Below are 21,412 nucleotides of genomic sequence, written 5' to 3' on the forward strand. Positions count from 1 at the left end.
ACATAATGAAGTTTTGCTCTAGTTGATTTTATCGTTGGCCATCTGTCGAAAGTTCTACATATTTTGAAAATTTGGCAATTTCCTAAAAATAAATTATACAAAAACTTCTAAATTATAATATATAATATCATAAAATTAATGAATGAGTGTTTTTTAAATGGATTTTTGCCTGATTTTTTCAAACGAAAGTGATCGTATGATCATAAAAATTTGATCTTCTGTTAAATTAGTTCTACTCTGTTAGGTTTATTTAAGTTAATTCGGGAATTTTTTATCATAGAATTTATGTTTCTTATCAGAAAAAATAAAATAAAATTTATAATTAAATTTTATCAAGAAAAGTGATCTCATGATTTTCTCTAATTAACGATGCATTAGAGAATAATAAATTAAAAGCTGTATTTAGTCTACTAATTACATTTTTATCTTTTTAAAGGAAGTATATTTTAGATAATGCAAAAATCAGGGAAATAAATTTCGGTATTTTAAGGAAAAACAAAAAAATTTTAAGAATAGAGATTGTTACGCTAAATGTAGTTTATCAGCATGATAATGAAGTAGTCATTTCGTATACAATAATTCAATATAAAAATATATACCTTTGGGCATTTTGTGCTAATTATCATGATGATATTTATGCAATGTTTTGAAATTTGTTTTGAAATATCTTTAAAGAATTTTTTTATTATGCAATCAAACCTCCGAACGACGGCCATTGACGGAACATAAAAAAATGAGTATTGTTCCGAGGTAGTCATTGTTTGGAGGTTATTTTGTATGCATTTTTACTCAAGAAAGTTCCTAAAAAATGGTCGCTATTTAGAGGTCGTTTAATGGCCGTTATAGAAGGTTTAGAGCGACATGGTTTTCATAATTTTTTTAAATCTAAATTTTACATATTTGAATAATTAAAAGCTATAGATAGATATCAAATTTTGTTCGAATTTTTCTTTAGAATTTAAACAGAGACGTGAGAAATTAATCATTTAAGCAGAAAAAGTAAGATTTTTTTACAATAAATTAGTCGTTTCTAGTCGTATTTTGAATTGAACGATGCATTTTATAGTCACGAAGTAGCATTTAAATTTCAATTAAAATTGTATAAAATTTCATTTAAGAATAGATAAGTAACATCTAAAATTGGTTAAAATGAAAATTACCCCAAAATATCGTTAAAAATTGTCAAAATAATATAAAATTAGAGTGAATCTAGAGTAGCTATTTTGATTTAAAATAACAACTATTTCATATTAATTAAATATATCGTTAAAATTTGAATTCTTTTTCCAATATAAGTTCAAAAGACAGAGTAATTTTGTTATAAAAATCTTTTAATACTTTCTCTTTATATTTCTTTTAATGATTTTCCTCATTAAAATAAATCATTATCGTTATAAAAAAATCTATATTATACAATATAATAGTATGATATACAGCTTAAAAAAAGGAATAAAAATTAGAAATAAACTGAGAAGAATCAAGATGATGACTGATAACGAGGAAAATACAAGAAGAATTCGAATCAAACTAAAATCTTACAGGAAATCACAAAGAGGAAGCTTGATTCTTATAATCGAAGTATATAAAAAATTACATATAGTTTAGATTTAATTTTTTATAAATTATAAATTGATATACTAGAATAAATTCATAGATTAATCAATATAGGAAAAACAATTTTATTAGATAATATTGATAAAGAATGTTTTTTAAATAGTATAAAAAAAAACAGATAAATGTTAAAAAAACAAATTGATAACACGTTTAACAAGTTTAATCGTCGGGTCATAACATTGCACCTAAAGATTATCTCTTTTATTCTTTCATGTGACGCTTAGAGATGTCAGTAAGAGGAAAAATTCGCTTTTGCTTTCACACACGAATGATTTTGCTTACTCTAAACTGATTATATTTGCAACTAGAGAAGAAAAAAAGCAATCTTGATTTTTTTTCTCTTATTAATAATTCTTAACTTTCAAAAGGGTCGTGGTCCTTTTATTATGTTATAATTTCGATTAAAGCTTTCGTTTTATATAAAAAAGTAACGTAACAACTTTAAATATTTATTTCGATTTAGTAAAGATGGGGACTGATGCGAAACGTCGGATATTACGCCCAATAAAAATATTGTAAATTAAGTGCATCTAAAATGTTTAATAAGTTCAAACTGTCATAAATTATTATATTCTGTTTCAAAAATTTAAAATCAAAAATTTTTACTTTGTATATATTTTTAAATAGGAAGATATGTAAATGTTTTTGCTTTAGATCGTGGCATGCTAAAGTATGCAAATTTACGTTTTGAGTATTAAACCATGATAATTATATGAGTGATTATATAAAGTACATGTTATATAACTAAACATATTACATATTATTATAAAAACCGAAAAATATTACAAGCCACGCGCTTGAGACTCGACAATTTTAGTTTCTCTAAGCTTTATCTAACACTGTGCTGAGTAACGTGAGAAGCAAAAATATTATAAAAGAATATCAAGTTTAATGACCTACAAGAGTGAAATAATTCAAAACGATGTTTTTATAAGTGTAAATGGTATCAGATGAAGCAAAACAAAAGCATTGAACTCGAGAATAAAAGAAAACTTTTCGACACAACCATATCTGTATATCTACACTTAAAATATAAGGCATTTTCGGGTGCGATTCGAAACAGGGAATGTTTTTGTTGGTATATACATGATCTTCTTTACCGTTACTGTAAGCCCAGAGGCATGTTTATGTTCCACGATGTCCCAAATATATCATGTGGAACTAAAATTTTCCTTTCCTTCTGGCTACGTAATGTCAATCTCCTACACTTCTCACGTGAAATTATTTACGTCACCGATTGGGGTAGTTCCACATTTAGATATTCTAAAGGAGCTTCTCAGCTGACTATAAATACGGAGACAAACTAACAATTTTCACTTCTAACTGCGACATGTACAAATTAACTTTGGTGAGTGGATTTTGGATTTATACCTATCTTTCAAAATGGCTCAAGTTTTCGTTAACTTTTAATGCTGCAAACAATGGAGAGTGTTTCTCTAGACTTTCAATCAGGTTTACTGTTATAATTCTGTGAAGTAGTTTACTGTGTTATGTCCTCCTAGTCTATAACCCTTCCTTTTTTTCCCTGTTAAAATAATACTGTAGTAGCATGGTCATGATAGAATACGTAATTATAGGACGTTTGAACAATGAGGGTCAGAGTCGATTATTGTTAAGTTCTAGTTTAGAACGTGTATATTCAGTCGTGACTAAGTTGAAAATAGCTTCTTTTAACTGTTTTAGTTGAGTTATTTACTTTAATTTGTAGATACTAATATACTTTAAAGTGTAGCAGTTAAAATACTTTTTGTATTTCTTACAAACTGTATGCTATCCTCCCTATATTCCATATAACTCTTATTATTTAGATTCCTATTTATTGTATTTACTCCTAGCTTCTTTATCTCAAATTTTAGTCTTTATAATTTTATCTAGAGCTAGGCATTAAAATCATATACGTTAAAAATTATAACGTTATATGATTTTTAGTGCTGAAAATCTTAACATTAGTTTATCCCATATTCATAGTATAATTTGCTTTATAATTTCATATTCTAAATATCATTTTTACAGTAATAATGAATTATTTTTTATATTTTAATCTTTCTAATTTTTTCTTAATTTTGTAATTAAATATCTTACAAGTTAGTATTGATAAGTTTTAAGTTTTTAATATGACATTTCATGTAACTTCTATATTTTATACTCTGCCCTTTTCTAAATATTAAAACATAATTTAGTATTTTATGGCTTCCTTTATATTATTTTAACGTACTTTTATGAGATAAATATGTCATATTTTTCTTTAAAATTCAAGAATTTTTTCATATTAATTTAACGTTATTCTTCCATATATTCCTTCATACTTCTTAAGTTTCGAACCAGTTTAAAGTTCGATAGCTCGAATTAATTTAGAGATTGACAGATAGATATTGCAAATATTTTTTTATATTCATATTTAATATAAAATCATAAAAAGCATACTTTCCTTTTTTTATTTCATATTTTTAGAAACTAACAATTTTCAGTTCATTGTTTGATGCAACTGTTACCTTCTGTTCATCGTTTTTTGGTTCATTACCTTTCATGACCTATAAATTTATGTATCATATATATATTTTTTTCTTTTATATTTCGATAATATTAACGAAATTCGTGTTTCTTTAATGATCAAAATTTCTAAATTTGAGTTAAAATTGTTACAATTGTGAAAGGGAACAATGAATTTCCGTTAGCATTGTTCGATTTTAATTACATTTTCCCTTTATAGCATTGTTATTATTCTATATTTTAATCTTTATCTGTATCATACAATGAAAAAGAAAATACAGTACGAAACCTAATTTTTATTGATTTTTTAAAAAGATTATACTAAAAATAATTAAAATTTTCTATATTTATGAATATTTATTATTATATTCAAATTTATTCATAAAAATTAACATAGATTATTTACATCGACATTTAGGTTTGTGTGATAGTGTCCTGTATGGTGGCAAATGCCCTGGCAGTGGCCGTTTCTGGGTATTCGGATATCCAGTTCCATCCCACTTATAGTCATTATGGTCATGGACTTGGAGGATATGGCTTAGGACATCATGGACATGGAAAAATCGGAATAGCTGTTAGCAAACGTTATTTCCACAAATATCATCTTCCTCATATCCATGGAGTGGGACTTGGATTGGGTGGTGGACACGGACACGGTTTAGGTGGAATTGCAGCTCTTGGAGGTCATGGACTCGGTGGAGGACATGGTCTAATAGGAGGACACGGGCTTGGTGGACACGGACTTGGTGGACATGGACTTGGAGGTCTTGGTGGTGGTCATGGGCTTGGAGGTCTTGGAGGCGGTCATGGGCTTGGAGGATACGGTCTTGCAGGAATTGGAGGTGGACACGGACTACACGGATAATTTGTATACAAGGTATCACTATAAGTAGATCATTATCAAATAATATTTATATTAAACAGTATGGAATTTTGTTTTAAAATATGTTTAAATTTTTAAAATAATATTTTAATCTAAAAAAATGTATTTTTTCAATATTTATGAATAAATAACTTTAATAATGTATTTTTAATAAAGTTTATAAACATATAAATATTTTATTCGTCAAAATTATAAAGTAAATAAGATATACTGTATTTAATAGACTAATAATTAAATTATTTATTTTTCTATAAAAATAATTTTTGTAAATAAGTAAAATTTCATACAATAGCAAATGATTTTATATAATTTTCAAAATTAAAGCCTAGCTTTAATTTAGAGAAATAACAGAAATTGTTAAGAACTTTAATGTATTTAATATATTATTTTTTTAAATAAATAAATGATAAGAGAAAAAGTATTATTAAAACATAAATTACTCTTAATCACAATAATGTCTTAATAAAAACTGTTAAATTATTTAATTGATTAATTATAATGTTATAAATGAGTTTAAAATATTTAAAACATTAAATAAACATAAAATTTAATAATTATTTCTTTATTCATTAGCAGATAACGAAGCTTCAAGAAACTTTCAATGAATTTTACCAAAGGAGAGAACCACAAACAACACAAATTATACGAATTAATATATTTTTCATTTATATATTTATAATTTCATATTATTAATATATAAATGAAAAATTTATATAGTAAAAACTTATTAAGCTTGTAATTATATATGTATATGTTTACTATGTACTGTACAACACTCTCGACGGGTTTGCACTTTTTGTACATATGATTTTATCTTAATAAAAATATTTAATAAACCGAAAAAAAATCTATTTTTATTTATTTCTTAATATAGAATTTTTAGGATATGAATGATTAATTTTATTTGCATGCATATCTAATATTTTCTCATGGGAATATGAACGCAAAATTATCGTCAATTTATCATTTCAATGAATTTCAATCATGTAAAGAACGATGTTAATCAATTGTGGAGAACTTTATGCAATTTTAAACATGTTAAATTTAATTATAGCTTTTATCAGATTATTGTAAGATTTAAATGAAATTCGTTGTATTTGCGATTTGGGTTTAAATACATTGCAAAGAAACTTACAAATACCAATTTCGTACTTTTTAATATATTTAGATTAAAATAGCGTTTATAATATAAATGATATTATATAAATTACGGCTGTAATAATAAATTTTAGATTATTTTTTTATAATATATTTACATTGGAATCTATTTTTTTAATGGTTTTTTAAAACGATTTCTTGTTCTTTTCTTATTTTCCTTCCAGCTAAACACTGTTTCAATGTTAACGTATCTGTATATTCATCATTATTCCAATTAATTTAGAATTTTTCTTTGTAATTCTCGTCAAAAATACGTTTCTAGAAAAAAACTTCAAGTTATTAAAAGATAGATTGGATAGAACTGAACTTTGTTGTTCTATATCACTAAATAGCTAATTCAATTTGAGAAATTAAGAATATTCCCTATGTTTTTATGCATTTCAGTTACCTTATCATATAAATTTGTGCAAATTAACATTCATAATAGAAAAGATAAAAAGAAATATCTCGTATTTTGATTATACTACTTAGTTATGACGTAATAAAAAAATATATAAGAGTACGTATCAAAACAATTTCCCATACAAAATGCATTTATAAAGCTAATAAAATAGAGTTAACAACTTGCAAGATTTAAAATTGGAGTCTTTTCTATGTTAATATGAAATACAATTTCCACTTAGTATGACGAAGAGATTCATTTCTTCGTGGGTAAACTTCTTCAAGAACCATAAACAGGAGAGTTTAGCATTGAATTATACAGGAATATATTTTGATTATTTCATTTAAAAATAACTTTTTAAAATTTTTATTATTAATTTTATATTTTTCTTTATATTAGAAGCAAACGATTGCTGATGGGCTTAATTCGCATACTGTGTAATTAAACACAACAAACAAACGACAAGCAATAGTTTTTTGCAAAAATATTCAAAATGCATGTTTCAAAAATATAAAATAAAAATTAAAGTTAAATATTTTAAATCTGGAAAACTATTTTTAAATTTAAATATAAAAAAAACACGTTTTGAATTTAATTTGTATGTGTTCATAAGTGAATGAACCTGAAAGAAAGTCGAACTATAATAAATATACTTTGTTTATCATCTGTATTTATCCATCAGGATAAAGTTAGGTGGAAGGGCACAGGATATTATTTATAATGACCTTTGGTAACGTTCAATGTCAAGGTGATCTTTCAAGCACAGAACGTTGCACTTAGCTACTTAAATTGGGTTCATCGAGTATTGAAACCACTCGCAGAGATGAACGAGACAAAGATCGTAAGTATGCAAATGCCATTTATTAGTGATGAAATGTTTCAATTGTTTACCGATTTGGATCGTTAACTTCATTGAAAATTTAGTTATAAAATTCTGTGCGAAATAATTAGCATATAAATCTAAAGATTCGAAAGATAAATGCGTTTAGTCCAATAATTTAAATAATGAAATTATTTTAGAATTAGCATACGTTTATCTTATGTTTTCTACTATAAATAACAGAAATTAATTAAAAATTATTTTTTGTGTACAAGATAATTACTGGAAATTAAGAATTAATGAAGTCTTATTTAATTTAGCGATGTTTTTCCCTAGTAGATTCATTTCATTTTTATAAGCTTTATTTTTGATAGTTATATGGTCGAAATATGATTTTTGTTTAAGATAATTTTATATAAATTGTAATATAATATTATTTCTTAATTTTTTTACATTACATTCTCAATACTATATTAAGAATAAGACCATAGTAGATCTCAAACTCCTCGTTGAAAAAATTAAGTCTAAATTTATTTAATACTGGAACATATTCTAAAGCAACAACTTAAATATATATTATTAAAGCGTATATTTCATTAATTATTAATACTATTATTCTTATTTTCAGTTAACTTTATCATTTATTTTCATCGCAGTCATGCTACACATAACAAGAGGAAACAACTGGAATTATCATTACTATCAACGTTACTGGGATCATTATTATCAACCCTCACGTAACTACGATCGTTATTATCCACCATCTCGCACGTACAATCGTTACTATCCACCTTCAATCAACAATAATCGTTATTATCCTCCTTCAAATTCCTATAATCGTTATTACCCAACAACTTTCAACAGCAACCAATATTACGATCGCTATAATTCAAACCACTATTATCCAAACAGATACGATAATGGCGTCGGTTACGATAATAATTACCCATATTTTCGGCCACAGCATCAAAACACATACGATTATAACTGTAAAGGAGGACAGAGATATGGTAATGGTTGTTACGATAATCAGAGTAACAATAGAGTTTCTATTGAAACTGTATATGTAAATCCTGATATTTATAGGGATTACTATTATAATGGGTGGAATAGAAGACCAGTTATTGATAAAGAAAATACTTCTACATAATCCTTTGACTATTTTATGTATTATTTCTCAAAGTATAATGTACTGTACATCACGTACTGTACATTATACTTTGAGGAAATGGAACTTCTCCATTTCCTCGAAGTATTTCAAAGTTTATTTTTTATTACGTTCTTTAATTTAATTATGGATTTTACTGGTTATATTCTCCATAATTACACGTAAATCGTGTAATTGTATAAATATGAAAGAATTTTTAACATTTTGAATTACTATCATGTATGCAGTCTGAATTTTATTTATTTATTTATGTAATTTATAGGCGTTTTCAATTATATTTTGATTGCTAAATAAAACTGTTCAGTGTATAAAATTAATGATTATAATACTTTTTATGTCTTGTTACATTTTTTAAAATTATGTAAAACATTCTTCAAATTCATACAAAATTTTTATTTTTAATTTATGGTAAATATTTTATATCAATTTATTTATATGTAAAATGTGCTTTTCATGTTTAAAATACAAATTTAATAATAATTAATTATTTCTGTATTTCTGGAAAGTAATTTTTCTGTAACGTTTTACATTATAGTATTTTAAAATAAATATTTAATTCGCTGTATTCAAATGGTATATAATAAAACAACATTTTGATTTATAAATGTGACAATTTTTTTAATTAGAAATAAATTAATTAAAGCATTTTTTCTATTTATAACTAACACACATTACATTCAGAGATTTATAAAATTTTTAATTAATTTAGTTACAGTAAGATAGTTCGATTTTTTACTTAAATACACCTCAGTGACATCACTTCCTAGAAAATATAATTATAAATCTGTTAATTTAAGGGCAAAGAACTCAAAAACTAAATCTCTAAGTCATTTTACATGAAAGTAAATTTGTGGAAAATATTTCTTTACTGTTTTTATTGTTATTTATTGTGAAATTTCTGTTTGAAATTTATATGAAATAACAAACAGGAATTATATTTATGTATTATACTTTTTGTGTTTTCAACATAAAAAAGTAATTCGTGTGAAATATACTTATTAAAAGAAACTATGTAATTAAATTATCTAAGATTTAATCATTTTCATTTATTTCCATCAATATTTTTTTAGTTTTTAATTTAAGAAAATACTTTTCTACTATCATTTTTTTACAAAATAATATAATTTCATTCATTTTTATTCTATAAATTACTGACTATTATAAATCAAGTTCTAGTATATAAAAAGTTTTAATAATACTCTCTGAAATGTTAAATTTTCTTATATATTACTTAAAAACGTAAGAGTAAATCCATTAGAAGTATGAAAAATCTGTGAAATAATTTAATATTTTCCTAAAAAATCACTTAGCGAAGTTTCTATAAATGAAATGTATGGTTTGATGCTTATCTCAAGGCCAAATTTTGGTGATAACATCGATACCATTGCGTGATGTGTATTTATTTTGAGTTCATTATCCTATATCGAAATTGAACAATAGAAACATTCATTGTTATTAAATAAATAATTATTAATTTTCTACGAATTTGAGAAATAAAAAATTATCCCATTTTGTTTTTTGATATTATCATTATAAACACCTTTGATATACGTATACGCGTATTTAAAAGTTATTAGTAATTTTATTATATTAAAGTTATTTAATATAATATTTAAAAGTTATTTTGTAAAAAATAAACTGAATATTCGAATAAAGTTTTTATAAAATGTAATTACTGTAATTCCTAATTTTTTCTATGAATTCTTAAAAAGGATAATATTGTTTTAAAGAAATTATTTCAAAAATATTTTAATTTGACATATTGATGCAGTTTATTCCTTTTTTTATCATGTTTTAATGTCATTATCTTCTCGTTAGATGCAATTTTGGCTTTCTTTCGTACCATGTTACACTATACAAAAAAATTATATATTATGCTTTTACGATTTTTATACAGAAATCTTCATGTGGAAAATAGCCTTTAATAACTAACATGGTGATTGGACTTGGAAAATTGTTATTGTTGACCTTTAAGATATTCAATGTCATAAGTCACGTGATATTTTCGGGCAAAGAGCAATGCCCTTCATCTTTAAATTGAAGAAAAATGCATGCTTGAAACAGTTATGCGTAGAGACAAGATGAAGATGGTAAGTATAAGACATGACATTTAAATTTTATATTGAAATTTCGTAATAAAAATTGTTGCTTATACTCGTAGAAGTTGTCTATTAATAATATTCATCATAAAATTTTATATAATTAATAAATATTTTAATAATAAGCTGGATCACAAGAAATCAGATATAAAATTTCTCAATTTTCTTTTAATTCTATTTATAATGATGATAAGAAAATAATTTTATTAATATTTTACAGTTAGCTTCATTGCTTCTCCTCCTCTTCTGCTTAGATGATGTTTTTCCACACTCTTGGAGTAACAACTACTACAAAGACTATTTAAATCGTTACTTTCCTCCATCTCGAAGTTACGACCGCTATCAACCATCATCCAACGTTTACGATCCATATTATCAACAGTATCAACGATACGATCGTTATTATCCACCATATAGATTCGATTATCATCGCAGTTACGATAGATACGATCGTCATTATCCAAGAGAAGACGTTTATGATAAATACCAACGTCTCGGATTTAATTGCCAACAAGGATACGGATATGGATACGAATGTTACGATGATTATCGTCATTATCCTTGGCACAATACGAGATATCCAAACTATCCTTGGTATGACGAAAGATATCGTTATGATTATCCTTATCACCGTTACAGGGATTATTACGATCCAGGATGGAGTAGAAAAGCCGTTAGCAACAACCCAGATAAAGAAAAAGAGTAAGATGAATGTTTTCATTGTATACAAACGTTTAATTAGCATTTTAATTTCAAAAAATCTATTTAACTTTTATAATTTAGGATAGATTTTTATCTGTAAAAATAATAATTACTATGTTAAATGTTACGATAGGCAATCGTAATTTTGTCTTTTTATGTAGGCCCTATACAGTCGAACCTCTAATAACGGACACCTCCAAACAACGGCCATTTTTTTCTTTCCTTTCCGTTTCTTAGAGGTTTGGCTGTATTAACTTCGACAAAGTTTAATATTTTATGACATATTTAAAATATTTTTTTACTTTTTAAAACTCTAAAATAAACTTTAATATAAGATTTTTTTAAATTCGAATAACAGTTTAAATAAAATTATCATTATTACTAATTTTTTTAGCTCGAATCCGTCTAAAGAAGATTCTCCCGCCAAAAAGGACAACGTTGAAAATTAGCTTATAATATTTCGTATGATTAAATTCTATAATTATATTTATAAATTTGTATCATTTATAGATATATAATTTAAAAATAAAATATATATCTTTGGTTTGCCTTCCCTGCAGAACAAGTAGAAGTTGCAGGTTTGTGTTACATTTAAGGGATTGTTAAACAATGTTGCATGGAAAAAAAAATAACAATTTTACCTTAAAACTATGTTATTACAGTTAAAAACTTAATAAGTCTATTTTATATGTAGATTTGTATAACGATGTAAAATAAATATTTTTCTTAAAATTTGAGTGTTTTTTAAATATTTAATATTTAATTTTTATGTTCAATGTTTTATTCTATACATTGCTGCGGTTCATTCGAAAAGATACATTTTTATAGTTTATTTTAAAAGATTATCAATTCAAAAAATATATATGGAAATAAGGGAGAATACAACATTTAAAATTATTTTACTTTCTTATTTTATCTTTATAATAATATAAAATAAAAGCCTATAATTCTTTCTATTCTCATTAATGTAAATTCGAGCAATATACTTTAAGTTAAATTTCCGTTATAAATGTTTTTATTGAGTTGTAGGTGACAAAACGTAAAACATTAATGAAAAAAGGACGTTTTATTCAAAAATAATTGAATTTTATTTACAGTGAAAGACAAAGCAATAGAAAAAACAGTTGAAAGTCGAAGTTAGAAATATTTATAAAACATTTAAGAAATTCTTCATCACCTATAAAGAGATTTTTTTTATAAATAAATTAATATAATTAACAGAAAATCTTCAAATATTGGTGTTAAACTGGATATAATTAAGGCTTACCTTTTTCTAACCGAGATAGGCACCGTGGTAATATGGGTAAGCATAAGCAGCATAAGCAGCATAAGGAGCATATGCATGATGAGGACTGTAGACTTTTCCAGTAGCAGAACTAGCAACTTGTCCGGTGGTAAAATCATAATAGTTTCCAACCGCATCCTTAACACCACCAATGGCAGAAGCCACGGCGAATAAAGCAACGACGAAGAATAAAACGTACTAAGAATAAAACAAGTGATTAAGTAGAAGAAAAGTTATATAAAAATTTTAAAATATTAAAAATTTACATACCAACTTGTTCATATTGAAAGATTTGCTTCTTGGATATTCCAGTCAGCCGATGGGTAGTTTTCGGTTCTCTCTCTATATATACTAATTTCTCAGGGTCAGTTTGATGGAAGGGCGTAAACTATCACGTGACATTCATCAATTGGTACATCTACAGATTGATGAAGTAGCAAGGTCAACGGGATACGCCCTGCTCGACGGACTTTCCATCTGCTGACCCATTTAATAAAGTGGCTTCTTTGTGTAACCTTCCTGGTTACTGCAAAGGACCAACTATTCGGTCATCAAACTTTAAACAGGAATTTTTTAGTCACTTTCGTTAAATCGCTTAACAATAGGTGACCTTATATCGCTTTCTATTGAGAAAGTACAATGATTATATTTGCCTGCTTCTCCAATAAAATCAAAGTTTATTATTTTCAAATTAAAATCAGTTTGATGCTAATATTTAAAAAGGAATAAATTTAAATAATTTAAAGAAATAAATAAGAAAAATTTTATTAGTGAAATTAATTAATTATTATTTAGAAAAACAAATTTAATTGTTTCTCAAGCAGAGAAAGAAGCTAATCGTTTTCAGATTAAACTAGAATTATTCAAAATAATTTTTGCTGATGATAATTAGACTTTAAATCAATAAAGAGGTTACTTTTCTACTTTATTCGGGAGTAGATTTATTTATTTATGGGTTTTTAAGTTATAAATATTTGTTTGTTATTTTAATAAAAATGTACAAAGCTTACACATGCATTTATTACCAAACGTGCGAAGAAATGGAAATTTGATAAAAGCTGGAAAGGGCTCTTTTATGACTTTTCGCAGGAAGTTAAAGATAACCAGGAAGAAAGTCTGATCATTTTCAACTATAATTTCTAAAACAGAAAAAAAAGCAAAAGCCTTATTTTTCAATATAAAAATATGTTTAACCCATACTTTTCTACCTTTCCCCGTATAATATCCAAAATATAATAGTACTAATAACACATATATAGAAGAATTCTTGCCAAATTTCAAAAGTTTTGGTCCATAGGTCATGAGACATAAAACAAAATTGCAGGCCAACACATCCATGCATACATACTGTTTATATAATCCAAATGTACAGAAGTTTGTTCTCCTTTTTATTTTTATTTAGATTGAAATTTGTTTATATTTATTAAATTTTCACACGTATTGACAGTCTTAAATTAAGTATTTTCATTTTTTATATGGATAATTTCATATATAGCGTTATATCGGTGAAACCTCTGATAGTGTATTTTAACCATATCCACTTGCATAATTTCTTACTTTATGATAATTTATACATTTAAAACAGACAGATGTTAATAAAAATGCAACCTTGGCCTAGAAAATATTTAAGGAAAAAAATATCTGGCACTTACTCATCAAATGGAATATCAGATTATTAAAATAATGCTCATTTTATTGCCTAACTTATTCGTTCCCATAGAAAATTTTCAAAATATTTTAATAAATTCTCTTCTAAATCGAATTATGATAAATACTTTGTTTTGATATAATAAAATGTTATTTTACTATCTCCTAGGTGCGAAAATAAGGAAGAATTTCGTGCGTTTATTGTCTAAAAAATAATATAATAAAACTTTTTAACATATTCTTATTATTTTAAATATTAATTTTATTTAAAAATAAAATTATGCATGATTTATTTATGAAGAAATAGTGAGAAGCCAAATATTATTAACTTATATACAATAGAAGTTTAAAAACATTTTACGTATTTCTTTATTTAAAAAATTATAAATATTTTAGAAAAATACACGAAGGAAAAATCTTTTTTAAAAATAATATTAAACAATTTATTTGCGTATATAAATTAAATTTTTCGCCGTAAAGTGTTTGAGAAAATATCCAAAATCTTGTGTCAGTTTACGAATTTAAAAGTTTCTGATTATGTTTAAACAATTTCTTAATATTGTACAGTACTTAATAATAAAATAAAATGTATTTTAAAGTTNTATATAGTTTTTTTTTAATTCTCGATATTTAAAATTGCCGTATAAGAACTATATTCTTTTACATTTACTCTTAACAATTATAAGGAAAAAGAATAAGAAGAAACAGTATTCAATTCATTAGACTATAGTTTCCACATATAGAAACTATAATGAATAGAAAAACTTTCCTTTTTTTATTTTTTTCTGCCTACGCTTTTCCTCTTAGGCTATAGGAATAAGATAAGCAGTAATTAAGAGTAATTGTTGCTTTAAAAATCGGATTAAATTATATACGATAAAATATTAATTCATGAAACTCTTTATAGTATTTTTATAAAAATAAAACTTTATAAGAGTGTTTTAATTAATTCTAAAATAAATAATTAAATAAGTTAAAATCTAAATTTCATCAGACCCATTTTATTTTGCAGAAATTATTAAATTAGACAATATTATCGGTTTTATAAATTAATTTATAAAATTATCACTTAATATATTAAGGTTTTACCTTTAATATTTATTTATGAATATAATAATTTATCCAATTCAAGTATATTCATCAGAAATATATAAAAAGTTTTCTGTAACAGTAACAGAGACAATAATCTGTGCCTAAAATTAATTCATAAAGGATTATTTATTAGAAGGATTAGAAAAAAACTATGCAAATGAATTTTTATTCATGTAAAAAGTTATATATTCAAATTGATAATGGTTAAGATGGCTGATGTCACAATAATTTTAAATCTTGAACATTGTATTTAGTGTATAATTTTCCCGAACTATCAATCATGTTCTAGTTTTCTATCTCAAGAGCTATTCATCACAGATAACTGCCGTTCATGACATTTTGACACCTCGAGCAAAAATACAATAAGAAAAAAATCATGTTTCTTTAACAAAAAAAAATACAATGTTCTGCCTAACTTTTTTATACCAAACATTAAATGTGATTTTTTTTAATTTACTTTCTTAGGAGTTCCTCCAAAATAAATCATTATATGAGATTCTCAATTTGAAATGTTTAATATATTTTTTCAGTTGTAAGTCAATGATATTAAACATGGGTAATTCTCTAAAATTCATAAGTTAATGCGGATTTAATCTATACACTTCTTTGTTTGCGTATATCATCCTATTTTATCTGCAAGCTTTTTTAATAGAATGGTTCATATAAGATTATACAGCAATTTCTGGCTTTTCCAGCATTGTTTCTAGAGATCCTCGTTAAGTTATTATAAAGCAAATCATCGTATTTCCTGTCATATTGAAAATAGAAATTTAAGTTCCTGAAAATATAGTTCTAAACAGAGACGAAAGACAAAAATACAATACTCAAATATAGTCACATTAGAAAATACTGTCTGTATACGGTACTAAATCTTAATTGTAGAAGCAGGATTACAAAACGAGTGGTCGTAAGAGCGATCTATGATAGCCTATTTATTTTTGCATTACGTATAACACTTTATTTGTTAATTTAAATGTGTTTTAAAATCTTTTATATGTTTTGTTTCTATTTTCTAATGCATCGATGATTTTCTATACCGAAATTTTAAGAATTAAATTTAATTTACAAATTCATTTTCCAATCGATAACTTTTCTTGATCTTTTAATAGGTCGATCCATCCGATAAAACATCTTCGAAACAAGATTTAATTAATAAAAGTTATATTTCAGCTATTACAATGAATTATATGTGTAGAATGCAGAAATAGGTAGTTCTGGATATATACGGTATCCTTGAAGATATTCACTTTCTCATTTGATTTTTTACCTTGACCTTGAGAAAAAAGAAATGAAAGATCCCGTAGTAGCAGATCCTATATGTCATTTAGAATTATTGGCATATTAGGAAGCACAAAAGTGTCCTTGGTCTATAAATTAAGGTGTGGCAGTTGAATTGACGTATGTGTTGCTTCTTCAACCTTGACAATGGTTAAGAAAGAAAGTTGATGAAAAAACAAAAGGTTATTTTAGCTATTTATATGTCTGATAATATAAATTTGCATAGGGGAGATCGGGGCAAGATCGGCATGTTAAGCTTTACTTAAATTTTGTGTAATAAATACTGCTGTAAACTGAAAAAAAAGCTTTGCATATTGTCTATTGGAATGTTACCTTNAGGAAAGCGACGCAAAACACTAGGATTGAAACTCCGAAGGCGGTCTGGGGTGGAACGCCTAGAATTATATAAATTAATTTTCATAAATTATCTATAAAGTACATAAAAAAAACCCTGCAATTTACAAAATTCCCGCTTTTGTGACTATATAAATTTTCTATTAATACCGTATAAAATAACGTATTTACGAATCATGTGTTTTGTTGACCATGTCTGTGTTGTGTTGTATATTTAAAACTATAAATTTATAAATATTAGTATCAATTTTTAACAGAAAATTTACGACTCGCTTTACTGCAATGTTTTGAAATTAATAATTATTATACGAATTCAGGAGATTAAATAGAAATAAAAGTATAAAATCTGGTAAGACTTTTATAGGCGTGTTCGTTTTCTAAAATATTGTACACTTTGACGTCAATTTGATATCGTTTGTCTTGTCTTGTCCCCATGCAGGTTATGGCCTAATTTGGTGTCATTTTATCACTCTCTCCTCATAAAATATAGAAGTGATATTAACCTAAAATTTTTTTAAAATTTGCGAAAATTGGAAACCTAAAAAAATAAAATTGTTTGCTTTATCTCACCTCAAAAGAAATAAATTTGAACAATGTTTAAGCTGTTATTTGTCAGATAATTCTCTTATTTTAACAGATAAAATTAAAGCTTTTATCAAGCATTAAACATCAAAAATTAGTTTTAAAATTGGATTAATATTGCTCTAATTCAATTGTTTCTTAAAAACTTCTAATTTATGTGTTAAAAATAACACTTATTAATTAAAATTTATAATCTTTTACTGATTTGTCATTAAATTCTTATATATTTTAACAGAATAGCAAACAATAAAGCACAATGCATTCTTTATTACAGTAAAGTCCAAACGGACTAGATATTACTATCCCCAATTAAACAATACTGTAATACATCATTCTATTAAAATACAAACAGTAGAAATAAAATAAACAATACATTCCTGAAAATACACAATAAAAAGGTAAATGAAATAAGCAAAAATTGCAATTATATATGTACATATTGCGCTTCTTTGAAAACAAATTGAGTGATAAATTTTAATTCAATTTATGCATGTATATTATATAAATAATACTGTATTCGACTCAATAGTTGATAGTCACAATTATAAATAATAAATAATATTACATAAATTATCATTTATAAAGAAATTTTAATTAAGAATTCATTTGATAAAAAATAACAGTGAATTTCAAGTGTAACATGTTTTGATTGTTCACGAGATGAAGCTATGTGTATTAAGAGTTACATAAAAAATTAATTCGTTTAGTTAGTATATTTGACGTTATTCCTGCATTTTTGTAATGGAGAATAGAAATAAACTAGAGTTAAAGTGTAGATTATTCTGACAGAACAAACGCCTCCTTAGGTTGAAATACTTTGTGAACAGTTAAAGTATTTCACTTGTAATATACTAGATGGCGTTACGAATACCAAAAAATTTTATTATGTACAAATTTAAGTTTTATATTGGTGGTGCCATCTAGTGATGTTTTGATTTACTAGGTATAAATTTTTATTATTATTTTTTTAATTTAAAAATAAAAATTTATGTATTTATTTAAATCAAATGATTAAACTTGAAATGCTTTCAGTTATATTACGTAATTAATTAATGTTAATATTACACTATAATAGTTATCAATATAGTGAATTAATATTACACAATACTACTCTAAAAAAGTATTAAATATTTTATACAGTATTAAATGAAGAAAACTTTATACAATACTTCAATAGAAATTTTTGATACGTTTTATCAACTTTTATAAAATCTGACTAAAGTTCGAAAATACTTTGCATATATTTTTCATTAATCGATTCTTATATGATTTATTTACAGTTATAGAATGACTATTGGAGCATTCCTGAACTTTTTCGGTATTATTTTGCATCTCATTTTTCCACAGATTAAAGTGAAAACTTATTTCTTTTTACAGTTAACAGAATCAGAGTTTCATTTATGACATGTACTCTATATTTTGTCAATCATTAAAGCCTAACATCGCACTTCAGAAAATCGGAAATGCCGCCATTATTTCCCTCTAACTTTGAAGATTTAATCGAGGTAGCTTATACTTTGATTTAAAAGTCCGCTGTAATCTGAGTTGAGACTGATAGTGCAAAATCGACAGTTGTGTAATATAGAAGGTGAGTACAAAGTTTCGTCACCTTTATAGAAAACTAATCGTATGTTTTATTTGCTATGTGTTTCAGATAAAAGAACGTGAATAATGGCTAATACAAATAACTATATCTCTGTAAGGGAAAGAGCGGGGAAAACAATGGGATAGGCGCGTACAGACTTCCAGCAGAGATTCGGACGATAGCCTCTTCCAAAAAATAACACTGTTTTGATGTGAGTATGAGATTTTTACAACAGATAGAGAAAAGGATAAGCGAAGAGATAATTGAGATAAATAAATAATCCAACAAAGACCTAGAGATGTGGAACACACTGTAAATATCAAGACTTGGAAAGATTATCCACTTTTTACGTCACAAGCGGCACGTAATAGCTGTAGTACTGATTTTTACTCTTTGACTATAAAAATAGACGATATCGTCATTATCATATTATTAACAATTATAAAAATTATTTTTATGTTAATACCTAAATAACTAATGAAATTTCTAGAAAGTTTACTTTGAACGTAACTTTTTCTTTTCCTGCTTTCGGTTCTGTAAGAACTAAAGGGGCCTTTTTTTCCACAGGCCATATATTCAGCCAAGCCCGGATGATAATAGACAGTGCCCGATATATCCGGGCCAGAATGCCCATGAAAAATTCCTTGGTTTGTCTCTCGGTCGGATTCGAACCCCAGAGAGGCAGGCTGACGCCTTAACAGCCTCGGCGATCCGACCGAAATGTAGGATGTAATGGAATAAGACAAAGCAACACACGGGCTATCTGATAAATGAGTGCCTCTCGGGAGGATTTTTATGACAAATAGGGCCCTATTTAGACGTTAGATACATATAGAAAACCCGGAAATCTCCACGCTGCCAGGATGTCGGTGAGACACGAACCCGCGACCAACCGTCCATTCGGCCGCTGGTGGACGGCCGAAATAGAGCCTTATAAAGAGAACTTAAACATAAATTTTTTCATTATTCTTAAAAATAATTTATTTATTTTGAGGCATCAATTTTTCTAAAATACTCATACATAAATTTTATTACAATTTCTTTGATTTTTAAAAATACAGGACATAATATGTTAAGAGTAAAATGTGATATATATTCTCAGCATATTTACGTAATTTTATATCAACTTCGCATATTAAAAGTTTTTTTTAATAAATGCTAACATCTTGCTTTGTAAAGATCACTGGGTTTCAGTGACGACAGCGGTTTTCCTTTCAACATTTGAGGGGAATTACAGTCGGCGTAAAGTCTGGATTTATAGCTGGCAATTATAATGTCATTCAATCCTGAACAGCAATATATGTTATTTCCTGAAAAATAATCGTTTATAAATAAAATAATTTAATATACCGAAAAATATGTTAATCTTACCTTGGAGATGCATAGTCGACAATGGTTTATTTTCCAAAAACTGGAATAGCTTGGGAGAAAGAAATTTTATTTTGTTTCCTTTCATATATACTGTTGTTAATTTAGCCATATCTTGAAAAAAGTCATCGGGGATTACTTCTATTTTATTACAGCTATAAAATAATTATTTAAATTAAGAAAACATCCTTATTAAAACATTAAGTATATATGATTTACCTCAAATTAATAAGTCGTAATTCAGCAGCGGGTCTTGGAAAAATATCACGGTGAATCTTTTGGATCTCATTATTATTCATTAAAAAATGTTGCAAATTTGTAAGATTACTAAAAGAATTTTTATGCAAATGTTTAATTTTATTATAACTCAAATCAAGAAATCGAAGCGATTTTAAACTAAGAAAATTATCGTCAATTTTATTCACATCACTTGATATTATTGCGAAATGCGTCAAAGTATTCAACACATTGAATACATTCCATCTCCATGACGAAATTCCATGTATTTCTTGAAATTTAATTTTCTTCAATACGTTTTCTAATCCCGCAAACATTTTTGAACCTTCATTACTTTCAAATCCCAATAACTTACTCCGATTCATCATAAATTCTTCGATATGAAAATTAACAAACATTTCTACAGGAAGATAAATCAGGAAGGAATCATGAATTTCAAAAGCTTGTACACGGTATTCCGCTAATGATTCCGTTAAGGATTTTACTACAATAGGATCCATTAATTCAGTACAGGAAATTCTTATATTCACCTCATGACATAAACACTCTGGTATGTCTTCGGGAGGAGGACAATTTTCCTTTAACTTCGTCGCTCTCGTTTGTATAAGGAATAAAGATAGAAATATAAGAATTGCAACTTCCATTCTGAGAATACTAGTAGAAAAATA

At 25.9% G+C, this 21,412-nt stretch overlaps 3 protein-coding genes across 3 annotated transcripts; 2 read left to right on the forward strand and 1 right to left on the reverse strand.

The window, feature by feature from the left end:
• The first annotated feature begins 4,543 nt into the window (after positions 1 to 4,543).
• LOC111627809 (acanthoscurrin-2-like) lies at positions 4,544 to 4,969 on the forward strand. Its single transcript, XM_023371457.1, has one exon. It carries the CDS (start codon positions 4,544 to 4,546, stop codon positions 4,967 to 4,969), a length of 426 nt encoding a protein of 141 aa, XP_023227225.1.
• A 5,627-nt stretch (positions 4,970 to 10,596) lies between these two features.
• On the forward strand, positions 10,597 to 11,765 carry LOC111627810 (putative eggshell protein). The gene is made up of 3 exons (XM_023371458.1): positions 10,597 to 10,605; positions 10,835 to 11,316; positions 11,711 to 11,765. The coding sequence occupies exons 1-3, from the start codon at positions 10,597 to 10,599 to the stop codon at positions 11,763 to 11,765; spliced, it is 546 nt and encodes a 181-aa protein (XP_023227226.1).
• An 8,415-nt stretch (positions 11,766 to 20,180) lies between these two features.
• Positions 20,181 to 21,400, reverse strand: LOC111627825 (protein slit-like). The gene is made up of 3 exons (XM_023371475.1): positions 20,727 to 21,400; positions 20,511 to 20,662; positions 20,181 to 20,449 (listed from the first exon to the last, which is right to left on the reverse strand). The coding sequence occupies exons 1-3, from the start codon at positions 21,386 to 21,388 to the stop codon at positions 20,298 to 20,300; spliced, it is 966 nt and encodes a 321-aa protein (XP_023227243.1). The 5' UTR covers positions 21,389 to 21,400; the 3' UTR covers positions 20,181 to 20,297.
• Between the last annotated feature and the right edge of the window lie 12 nt (positions 21,401 to 21,412).

The sequence above is a fragment of the Centruroides sculpturatus genome, unplaced genomic scaffold (assembly GCF_000671375.1).
Source record: "Centruroides sculpturatus isolate CEXI.00-Female unplaced genomic scaffold, Cexi_2.0 scaffold377, whole genome shotgun sequence".
NCBI lineage: Eukaryota > Metazoa > Arthropoda > Arachnida > Scorpiones > Buthidae > Centruroides > Centruroides sculpturatus.